Genomic DNA, 12500 nt, shown 5'->3' with positions numbered 1-12500 from the left:
GAGAGATAGTCAGAAACTAGGTGAAGTGCTTAGAAGATAAAGTGTACGTGGTGACTTAGAAACTAAATGGTATTTTCTTGTGTATAAAGGAAATTGTGATGAAGTGCAACTTTTAATAAAGAAAAGGAAAAGGTGTGCTTTAGAGTTTATCTTGCCGCACTAAATCCTGCCTAATGTAGCCCAAATCAATAAAGGCTACAGTTCATCGGTGTCCTTTGTCTTACAGTGGCGATACGTGGCAGGGAACAACTGGGGAACGTGTCCTAATGGCACAGGAGCTGTTGGCTGCGGGAACCAGGAAGAATTCCGAGCTTGCGCGGACGTCGCCATCTCAGCAAGAGGTGGAGCGTGAGTATCGAACACGGGGGGGACTTGTGTCGCGTTGACATTAAAAGCTAACGTATGACAAGTCTGTCGAAACATACACTCAAGTGTGAGGACGGAGGCTAGTACGCCGTTTCGCTTGGTAGAGCTTTATATCAGGTACTTGATAAAGCTGTAATAACAAGCGAAACGTCATACTAATACAATAAAGGCTCCGACCGTCCTCACATTTGGTGTATATTTCGATAGACTTGTCGGCAACTGCCAATTATATACTTTGGGGGTCTTGTTGATCTTTAATTTTTTTTTTTGTTTCTTACCATTTTCACTATCTTTAGCATCATCGCAGAGCCCCACACTGATTCCATCACCCTGACCGCTACCCTGACCACTGTCATTACAATCACCCAAGACTAGGAAGGTTCTGTTTTCATTCTAGGGCGAATGTGTCTCCGACGACGACTTCCACGTCAGCAAACCCTGCAGCGGGAGAACCTACCACAACAACCACCACCACCAACACCAACACCCCTACCACCACCACCCCTACAACCACCACCACCACCACTACTAGTGCCCAAACTGGAACATTAACGTGTGTGGCCGCGGGAGCCTGGCAGACTATTTCTGGAATGGACGCTTGGTGTCAAACAAACTGTAACCACGTACCCAAGTATTGCCCGGCTTCGCACTGCAAGTGTACCTAAAAACATAGGCCATGTCATTTTTTTTTTAACACAAACGTTCATGAACACATTCAGGGAGAATCCTGTGCATCATTGTTGTTATTTATTCATCACGTTGCCAAAATGATAATATTTTGTTGTGGTAGCAAAGGGTTACCAAAGGTAATTTATACATTCATGAGACAGTACATATCAGACGAAGACGAAATGCGCCATGCGACTGTCATTTGTTTTGTTTTATATATCAAATAAAGATGGCGCAGTTCAATTATCATTGTGACAGTTCTCTCCAGTTGACTTTTCTTCGACTCGTCTAGTTCTTTTTTTTATTACTCAATCAACTGTACAAATAATAGAACACACACACACACACACACACACACACACACACACACACACACACACACACACACACACACACACACACACACACACACACACACACACACACAGTTATATTGTATTGTGTCTAATAAGTCTATGACTATAGCTTTCTTTATTTTGACGACACACCCGACCCTGGACTGTACCAATTATCTATTCAGTTAGAAAATCTAAGTTATTGTTTGAAATATAATATATAACAGCATATCATACCTATTTATACAGAGACATGTATGAATATGCGCAATAAAAAGTATTTCTTGTTATTTAGACTTGATGTTATATTTAGCAAGTCTTGAGTGCATCGTTTCTGTCTTTGAATAATCAAAAGAGCAACTAGTCAATAAAAGAGATTGCAAGTATAGGTTGTTGTGTTCGTTTTCTTTTCCAACGACGACGACGACGACGATGATAACGACGCATCAAAACGGGCAACCGCCGACGAGGGACGGTCTAGATGCCAGCAAAGTAGGTCTGTCGCCATATCTCTCCTTCATCTGACAGGAGAGTCCATTTACTAAAAGAATGGATGGTACAAGAAATGTGGAATTAAAGCCGAGAATAGGGATGGGAACACATTTTACGCGGTGTGATAATTAGTGTCCCAAAGTCAATGGCTGCAGGTTAACTTTGGCGTTTGTAGGTTCGGTTACAATATGATCAGCCTCGTGCTTTGCGTCACGAGGCAAAAGAGACCCATCATTCAAAAACAATGAATTAGTGGTGCTGTCTTAGTACCCAGGTGCAGCCTGAGGTCTACCGCGTGACCCGCGTTCTTATCGGCTGAAAGAAACCCGCACAGCGAAGCTATAGCGATAATCCTATACCACACTCCTGGTCATATGGCCAATTCCCGAAGGTTGAGTGTGGTTGAATTTTCCGCCAAAATCATCGGAAATTTAAAATTCCCGGCTCTGTGCAGGCATGCGCATTGTCGACCCCACCTCCCCCTCCCTACCCCTCCCTTCTTACCCGGCTGCCCGGCTTGCTGAGCTCACTTCAATGAGAAATGAAGGCTTCGCCTGTGGGAGGAGGGAGGGACCCTAAATCTGTGCAGGTTTCTTAAGCCGATAAAAACAATTTAAGCGGCACGAGCCGCGACAAAGAAATATTATCGGCTGAAAGAAACCTGCACAGCGAAGCTATGCATGAGACGAGGACAGGTGGGAGGAGAGGTGAAGCCTGATTCAAACCGTTATTACGTGTGTCTTTCCTATGGGAGACTTATTCATTTTATCACTCAGTAGAGGGGAGAAAGAAACGTCAAGTACCCACGCCGAAGAATGTGACATGCACAACATTGCACTGTTCACAGGATGCGTAAATTATACGAAATTCGTATCCTGTTCAGCGGTTTCTGGCCCTTCCCCACTCCTCGGTCGCCCTTTGCCCCCTCCACCCCTTTTTTTTTTTATGAGATGATAGGGGTGGAGCCGTTTCCATGGCGACACATGGGCCAGGGGTGACCGAGTGGTAGAGACACCGTGTCCCCAAGGGAGTCGTCGATGTTCAGCCCCTAGGTCCCGCACCCGCTCCACCGAGTGGGTGCGGAGAAACGCCAGCGATGCCACAAAGTCCCTGATGCTGTGGGCGTGCGGGGCATGGCCCGGGTCGGCTCTCTCCCACAGAGCGGAAAGGCAGGTGTGCCCGGGACCTCGGGGTTAGGGGAATCCTAAATTTCGAGTTATAGAAGAGATGACCCTCAAAAATCTTTTCCGTGTGGTCCACGTAGTCTTCGAACGCACGAACCGGGCGCAGTGGATGTGGGCGTCCTCCCTCCCGGAAGGATTGTATTCTGAGAGGGCCAATCATGTCGTCCGCTCGGCCGTTCCTGGCCAGGAATGTTGGTGATGGAGAGAGGGTTAGGGCCGAGCTGTCCTCCTCCAGGTTGGAGACGGACGGGTGGCGGTTGATTGCCACCAGCTGTGAAGCCCTGTAGTCCGTAGTCAAGGCGAGCAGAAAGACGACACGTTGAGGGAAGTGATCTTCCTCCATAATGGCCCTTTCGAACGCCAGGTACTGCAGAAGACGATGCAAGGACCAGGTCAGGACCGGATGATGTCTCGGCTCTCTCGAGGCGCTGATCCCCTTCATATGGAGGGTTCGCGCCCTCTGTGGCACTCGGATGTTCATGCCAAAGCGTAGCGGATCAGTGAGGGTTGTATAGTGAGGCAAGATAGTTGCCGGTGCCCTGTTGGCGGAGGTAGCCAGCCAAGTCAGGAAGTCCGGAACCATGCTGGCGGAGATGGTCACCATCGCGCGTCTCCGAAGGCAGTTCCGGAATCTCCTTCAGCAGGACCCACACCGTCGCACTGAGGACGGAAGGTGAGCTCTGAGCATCTTGTCTGCTGCCTCTGTAGAGAAGAGTTGGCTGAGAGCTCCCCGTAGAAACTCCAAGTATCAAATTGGAGTGACGCTTGAAGAGGCGTGGTAAGGCTGTTGGCTAGGCAGGCTGACCCCAGTAGAAGGGGAGAAGGGCCCCATCTCATTAGCTCCCCGAACCAAGGCTGGGTTGGCCAGTAGGGAGCTATCAGGAGGACCTGACCATTGAAGGACCTGCGGGTCTGCATCACCTTCAGGAGGACTAGTGTCGCTGGAGGAGGAAAAAGAATACGTACTTCCAGCTATTCCAGTCCTCCGTGAAGGCGTCTGGGCCTCCTGTGCGTGTCCTTTGGATGCAGGTGAGGTAGAGGGGGAGCTGGGTCGTGTTTGGGGAGGCAAACAGGTCCACCTCTGGGGTGCCGTAGTGGAGGGAGAGCGACTCGAACACTTGTGGGCGTAGTTGCTACACTACGAAGGTCTCTTGAAACCTGGATAGAGCGACCGGCGTAGGGGCCCCGACCGAAGCCCGGGACGCAACAAGCTGTGGAGTGCTAAGGGTATCGGCCCGGGCAGGTCACGCGGGAGAAGTAGTAGGTTCCTGTCGACCTCCCGTACCAGCCGTCGGCGCCCCAAGCGGCTCAGTGGAAGGGCCGAAGTCGCGAAGTTGAGGTAACCCCCCCCCCCGCCACTGAAGGAGGGAGAACGTGTGAGAGAAACACGCTTTCTTGGCGCAGGGGAGCACCCGAAGAGCGCTGACTGTGTCCTACTCAATCCCGAGCCAATGAAGTCCCTGTATGGGAGCAAGGGCAGACCCGTTCCAGTCCACCCCGAACTCCACGTCCGCCAACACTCTCAGAGCCACTGAGATGTCGGCCGATGCACCTTTCCCGGTGGGCAAATGCATCAACTAGCCGTCTAGGAACCTGAGTGTGGAGACGCTTGCTTCCGTCCAGCGTACGCCTACCACTCTCACTAGTTTCGTGAAGATCCTCGGGGTAAGCGAGAGACCGAAAGGGAGTATGCGAGGCCGAATTAGTTTCCGAGCGACCTCGTCCGTGGGCGTTAGTCAAGAGGCTTCGTCCTGGGTGAAGACGTTCCCTGAGCGTCTCCCACTAAGACGGGCCTGAACCCTCGGTATGTATCCAACTCACCCCAAGTCTTCCCGCGGGAAGTCCTCGAAGCCCGTGGCGAGCGTTCTCATCCAATAGTGTGTTATGGCAGTTTATGACGTCTCTTCACCCACAAGCGGACTTCTATATGTTTAATACCTAGTGACATCATGTGATTATACTGTGACGTCACCGGATTTAATCATGGCGCCATAGGATCGTCTCGTGACGTCACAGACACAAATTGACGTCATAGGACTACATGGTGACGTCAATTTATCACATAATGACGTCATCTTATCATACCGTGACATCACTGAGTCACAGTGAGCGTTGAAATAAATTTTGACATGGTAAAATTCTGGACCATCATGACTGTAGGTTAATTTAAATTGAATAGGAAAGTCATGTTCATTTCGACCTAAGTCACAGTGAGCGTCGAAATTAATTATAACATGGTAAAATTCTCGACGATCATGACTGTAGATTAGCTCAAGTTGAATAGGAAAGTCATGTTCACTTCGTCCAGAGTCACAGTGAGTTTTGAAATTAATCAAACATGGTAAAATTCTCGACCATCATGACTGTAGAATAGCTTAAGTTGAATAGGAAAAGTCATGTTTATGTCGACCTGAGTCACAGTGGGTGTTGAAATTAGTTTTGATATGGTAAAGTTCTTAACCATCATGACTATAGGTTAGCTTATGTTGAATATGAAAAGTCATGTCCCTTTCGACCTGAGTCACAGTGAGCGTCGAAATTAATTTGAACATGGTAAAATTCTCGACCATATTGACTGTAGATTAGTTTAAGTTGAATAGGAAAAGTCATACCCATTTCGACCTGAGTCACAGTGAGCGTCGAAATTGATTTTAACATGGTAAAATTCTCGACCATCATGACTGTAGATTAGCTTAGGTTGAATAGGAAAAGTCATGTTTATGTCGACCTGAGTCACAGTGTGCGTCGAAATTAATTCTAACAATTTTAAAAGTCTCGACCATCATGACTGTAGATCAGCTCAAGTTGAATAGGAAAAGTCATGGTCCTTTCGACCTGAGTCCCAGTGAGCGTTGAAATTTATTTTAACATGGTAAAATTCTTGACCATCATGATTCTAGATTAGCTTAAGTTGAATAGGAAAAGTCATGTCCATTTCGACCTGAGTCACAGTGAGCGTCGAAATTGATTTTAACATGGTAAAATTCTCGACCATCATGACTGTAGATTAGCTCAAGTTGAATAAGAAAAGTCATGTTCATTTCGACCTGAGTCACAGTGAGCGTCAAAATTGATTTTAACATGGTAAAATTCTCGACCATCATGACTGTAGATTAGCTCAAGTTAAATAGGAAAAGTCATGTCCATTTCGACCTGAGTCACAGTGAGCGTCGAAATTGATTTTAACATGGTAAAATTCTCGACCATCATGACTGTAGATTAGCTCAAGTTGAATAGGAAAAGTCATGTCCATTTCGACCTGAGTCACAGTGAGCGTCGAAATTAACTTTAACATGGTAAAATTCTCGACCATCATGACTGTAGATTAGCTTAAGTTAAATAGGAAAAGTCATGTCCATTTCGACCTGAGTTTTTTTTTTATGGTCAAGGCATTTTATCTATACAATACCTAGCACTTTGCGTCAACTTAAACTGTACTATTTAAATCATTTTCCTCTTCTCATTACGCTAAATGTTTGTAGTTTATCTTTGAACCGATTTATACTAATTCTAACACTAGACTCCCTAAGCCTAAAGTTCTTTTGTGTTTTACTTGGGGGTGGAACATCAGGTAAGTCATCTTTAAACTCAAGCCAGGTGAAGTTGACAAGAGGTTGGCTGTGGCTCAAGAGAAGAGCTGTGTGGTAACATGGTATTTATTTATTTATTTTTATTTATTTATTTATTATTATTATTATTATTATTTTTTGCTTAAGAAACATGGAAGGAGGGTGGTGCCGTGAGGCGTTAGACCATTGAAGGTCGGAGGTATGGTGCTGCCGAGGCCTGATGATCCTCGGGTCGCCACCCTCCGTATCATAAGACACGTCCCCTTGTCTTCCGGGAAGCCCGGGTTCTTACCACGGACGACTCGAAGACGTATGGGGAACGGATTACGAGTGGAAATGTCAGACTACGCCTAGGGCCTGACAAAGCAAGCCATAAGGCGTTAGAGGGTCATTACTGGTCGGAGGTATGGGGCTGCCAAGAGACCTGATGATCCTCGGGAGCACCCCCTCCGTACCATAGGACACGTTCCCACGTCTTCCGAGAGGCCCGGGTTCTACCACGGACGGCCTGAAGACGGGGACGGATTGCGATCGTATATGGACAAAGTCTACGCCTAGGTCCTGATACAAACCGTGAGGCAATAGAGGACCGATGATAGTCGGAGGTATGGGGCTGCCGAGAGGCCTGAGGACCTTGGGGGGCGCCACCCTCCGTACCATAAGACACGTTCCCACGTCTTCCGAGAGGCCCGGGTTCTTACCACGGACGGCCTGAAGACGGGGACGGATTGCGATCGTATATGGTCAAAGTCTACGCCTAGGGCTTGATACAAACTGTGAGGCAATAGAGGACCGATGATGGTCGGAGGTATGGGGCTGCCGAGAGGCCTGAGGACCTTGGGGGGCGACACCCTCCGTACCATAAGACACGTTCCCACGTCTTCTGAGAGGCCCGGGTTCTTACCACGGACGGCCTGAAGACGGAGACGGATTGCGATCGTATATGGTCAAAGTCTACGCCTAGGGCTTGATACAAACCGTGAGGCAATAGAGGGCCGATGATGGTCGGAGGTATGGGGCTGCCGAGAGGCCTGAGGACCTTGGGGGGCGCCACCCTCCGTACCATAAGACACGTTCCCATGTCTTCTGAGAGGCCCGGGTTCTTACCACGGACGGCCTGAAGACGGAGACGGATTGCGATCGTATATGGTCGAAGTCTACGCCTAGGGCTTGAAACAAACCGTGAGGCAATAGAGGACCGATAATGGTCGGAGGTATGGGGCTGCCGAGAGGCCAGAGGACCTTGGGGGGGCGCCACCCTCCGTACCATAAGACACGTTCCCACGTTTTCCGAGAGGCCCGGGTTCTTACCACGGACGGCCCGAAGACGGAGACGGATTGCGATTGTGTATGGTCAAAGTCTACGCCTAGGGCTTGATGCAAACCGTGAGGCAATAGAGGACCGATGATGGTCGGAGGTATGGGGCTGCCGAGAGGCCTGAGGACCTTGGGGGGCGCCACCCTCCGTACCATAAGACATGTTCCCATGTCTTCCGAGAGGCCCGGGTTCTTACCACGGACGGCTCGAAGACGGGAACGGATTGTGCTCGTATAATATCAAAGTCTACGCCTAGGTCCTGACAATCCAAGCTGTGGGACCGTAGAACTTAGGTAAGGGGCCGCCGACACCAGAAGCCCCCCTCCGCACTACCAGACTCGCAGCAACGGGCACAAGCCGGAGCACAAGAAATAAGAGGGTAACATTTGGATCACTAAAAGGGTAGTCGAAGAATGGGACAAACCAGCAGCCAAGCGGAAAGCGATAAAACTAACAGACGATTAACCAGCAGGAAACGGTACCGCCTGCTCCCATGTGGGCAGCAAGTTGACCACTCTGTCCCGTTTCCGCGATGTGAGTGAGCTCAGCAAGCCGGGCAGCCGGGTAAGAAGGGAGGGGTAGGGAGGGGGAGGTGGGGTCGACAATGCGCATGCCTGCACAGAGCCGGGAATTTTAAATTTCCGATGATTTTGGCGGAAAATTCAACCACACTCAACCTTCGGGAATTGGCCATATGACCAGGAGTGTGGTATAGGATTATCGCTATAGCTTCGCTGTGCAGGTTTCTTTCAGCCGATAATATATGTTTTTTCTTGGCGGAAATATGTGACAGATAACGTTGCTAAAAGTGACACACTAACGGAGTCGCTGCGACTCCTTGAGACGCCATCTTTGGTTTGAAAGATTCGGATCAGGTCAAAGACGACGATGACCCTGATGACATCTAGAATTACAGGTACCGCATTGCTAAATGCAGGTTAGGTCAGGAAGGTAGGTAGGTTAGGTTAGAATCGACGAATTTGTCATAATTTCGGTGGTATTCTTAAAAAATCTTTCCCTTCCAAGGATTCATATAAGGAAAGACGCCCCTCTTCGTCCCCTCATGCATATGCATACACACATACATATTATGTATATATATATATATATATATATATATATATATATATATATATATATATATATATATATATGTATATGTATATATACATATATGTGGATAAACATGGTCACCTTCCAGATTGGAACAACACAACCGTATTAAATAAAGGATCATCCAAGAAACTAAGGAAGACAATTGAGGCAGCATATATCAACACTAATAACAACATTAACCATAGAGAAGGATTTATATGTTTAGCAAAAGCCACAAGCTTATTAATAATAAAAGAATACGCAGATAAAATAACAAGCTCTCCGAAGCGTCCCATAAGATGACTCGTCCGTGTATAAAATATCCGGTTAAGTTTGAGTTGTTAGCTTTGTGATCAAGACCCTGCGGGTCGAAACGTTAAGGCGTAAAATTACCCCATTTCTCCTCGTCAACTTCTTTCACCTTCAGTCTTATATATTTCATTGTAGTGTGTTGTTTTGCATTGTATGGTAGTGTAGGAAAAATAGATTAGCCACACGGGTCCCAGAGATAAGAAATGTGTGAAGAAACCTTTACTAAAGGTCAGACAAACTAATCTGAAATAAATATATGAAATATCATCGTTCATATTATGATGAAAACATTTACTAAAGGTCAGACAAACTAATCTGAAATGAAATATATAAAATATCATCGTTCATATTATGATGAAAACATTGGTGACAAAATAGAAAGTCCAAAGGCAGTTAGGAAGTAGAAAGAATAGAAAAATAGATTAGAAATGGGTAACTCAACAAGTCAATCGTAGGTCAGACAAGAAAGAAGGACAGAAGAAGGAACAGAGGTAGGGAGAGGAGGAGAAACAGAAACAGGGACATGAACAGAAAGATGGCAGTTAGACACACAGAGAGAGATGCTGACTTAGCGTTAAATTAATCAATTTATGTTTCTTAAAACCATGTACTTTAATGCTCGTAGTATTAGGAACAAATTTCAAGAAATACAGGCGTATGTCAAAAGCGAAAATCTCGATATGATAGGAATAACTGAGACATGGTTAAATGGTACAGAGTTCGAAGCTGAATTTAATAGTGCAGGATTTAAACACTTTCATCAGGATAGAAACCACAAGAAAGGTAGGGGTGTTCTGTTGTACGTTAAAAACAATGTTCATGCTTGTGTTTTAGAGAAAATGAAACAGGATGCATATGATATTTTGTGGGTTGAGTTAACCCAAACAAATGGACAAAAAATGAATATAGGTGTAATATATAGGCCAAAGACATTATCATTAGCAGACGACAAACTGTTATTTCAAGAACTGTCTAGCTTCTGCAACCGGGATTTATTGATATTTGGTGATTTCAATTTTACTGACATTGATTGGATGACCCTTGAACATGGCCATATAGGTAGTCGCTTGATTGATTTTCTTGGTGACAATTTGATTGATTTTCTTGGTGACAATTACTTAATTCAGCATGTAAAAGAGCCCACAAGATATGGCAACTTACTCGATCTATTGATCACTAGCCGCGAAATCATAGTAACTAATGTAGAAGTCGGTGAATCTGTTGCAAATAGCGATCACAACTTAGTTAGATTACTCCTAAAGAATTTTAGAATAGATACTTGTGTTTCTAAGATACCCGATTTCAGTAAAGCTCAGTTCATAGGACTACGTCATGAGCTTCAGCTTACAGATTGGGAGGCAAAATTAAAGGAAAGACCTGTAGATCAGATGTGGGAAATATTTCAAAATACGCTCACTAAATTGATTCAAACTTACATTCCTTTTAAGGACAGACATCCCCCAAATCAGGCTCGCCCAAAGTGGCTCGAAAAAGAAACCGAAAAAAGTATTGCTAAAAAGAGACAGGCTTATAAGAAATATAAGTGCTCAGGTGCCTCTAATGACTATGAAAGTTATGTATCAATACAGAGAGATTTAAAAAAGACAATAAGAAAAAGAAAACGACAATACGAAATGAACATCGCTGATAAATCCAAAGAGAATCCCAAAGAATTCTATAGTTACATTAGAGATAAAAAGGTTGTTAGGAATCACATTGGTCCACTATTATCTGCTGACGGTCAACTTGAATATTCAAATGAAGGAATGTGTAATATCTTAAACAATTATTTTAGCTCGGTATTCGTAAACGAAACACTTTAAAGTGAATTCCAAACTGAAACCTGTGAAAAGTCTAGGGTAAACTTACTCACTACAGTAAATATAACAAAAGAAAAAATTAAAAGGTGTATAGATAAACTCAAAGTTAATAAAACACCAGAGCCTGACGGTTGGCATCCAAGAATCTTAAAGGAAATGAAAAATGAGATTGTTGTTCCATTAGAAATTATTTACAAGAAATCCATCATATCCGGAGATGTCCCAAGAGAATGGAAGCTAGCTAACGTTACTCCCATATTCAAAAAAGGTGACAAAAAGAAGCCAAATAACTATAGGCCTATAAGTTTGACTTCAATCGTAGGAAAAATAATGGAAACTATCATTAGAGATGCTATCGAACATCATTTAGAAAGTAACCGTTTGATAAATGATAGCCAGCATGGTTTCAGACGGAAACGTTCTTGCGTGACTAACTTACTCGAATTCTACAACACAGTTATCTCGAGTTATGACAAAAGAAACAATATCGATTTAATATATCTAGACTTTGCAAAAGCTTTTGATACCGTCCCACACGAAAGACTACTTACTAAATTAGCTTTACACGGAATAAGTGGTAGCCTATTAGGTTGGACTAGTAATTGGTTGAATGGTCGGAAACAGAGAGTTGTTTCAAATGGAAAAACTTCTAGATGGAAAAATGTTACAAGTGGAGTTCCTCAGGGTTCCGTTCTTGGGCCACTTCTATTCATAGTATATATAAATGATATAGACCATGTTTCCAAATTTGCTGATGATACAAAACTGTGCGAGGGTGGCAAATTATCACTCAAACCAATTACATATTCAAGAAGATTTAGATAAATTACAGCAATGGTCTGAAAAGTGGCTAATGAAATTTAACACAAGTAAATGCAAGGTAATGCACATAGGTAAAAATAACAGTAGGTACGATTACAAGTTATTTGGAAATTCCTTAACAAAAGTGGATAGTGAAAAAGATCTCGGCGTAATTATCAGTAACGACCTCAAATTATCCAAGCAGTGTATTTCAGCCTCTGAGAAAGCAAACAAGATTCTAGGACTGATTGCGAGATCTTTTGATTTCAAAAGTCCATCACTCATTAACAAGCTATATAAATCGTTAGTTCGTCCACATTTGGAATATGCTGTTTCCGTATGGTCACCGAATCTCATGAAAGACATTGACAGACTAGAAAAAGTACAACGGCGAACCACAAAACTGATTCTAAATATCAAAAATAAATCATACGATAACCGACTTAAACACATGAATCTGTTTTCCCTAAAAAAGCGTAGACTCAGAGGTGACTTGATACAGGTCTTTAAGATTCTAAAGGGAATTGACAACATCAAAA

The 12500-nt window shown here is 44.6% G+C and overlaps 1 protein-coding gene across 1 annotated transcript in view; it reads left to right on the top strand.

Annotated features, from left to right (window-relative positions):
• The window catches only part of LOC143018463 (uncharacterized), a 12623-nt gene extending 10859 nt beyond the window's left edge, over positions 1-1764 (top strand). Inside the window, exons 6-7 of the mRNA XM_076173828.1 lie at positions 227-348; positions 764-1764. Of these exons, the coding sequence (XP_076029943.1) occupies positions 227-348; positions 764-1031 (390 nt within the window). The 3' untranslated portion in view covers positions 1032-1764. The remainder of the gene's footprint in view (positions 1-226; positions 349-763) is intronic.
• The last annotated feature ends 10736 nt before the right edge of the window (positions 1765-12500 follow it).

Source organism: Oratosquilla oratoria, chromosome 35, assembly GCF_046742065.1.
Source record: "Oratosquilla oratoria isolate Oo_2021 chromosome 35, ASM4674206v1, whole genome shotgun sequence".
Classification (NCBI taxonomy): domain Eukaryota; kingdom Metazoa; phylum Arthropoda; class Malacostraca; order Stomatopoda; family Squillidae; genus Oratosquilla; species Oratosquilla oratoria.
The sequence above is the reverse complement of the archived record's forward strand: the minus strand, read 5'-3'. Positions and strand labels throughout refer to the sequence as shown.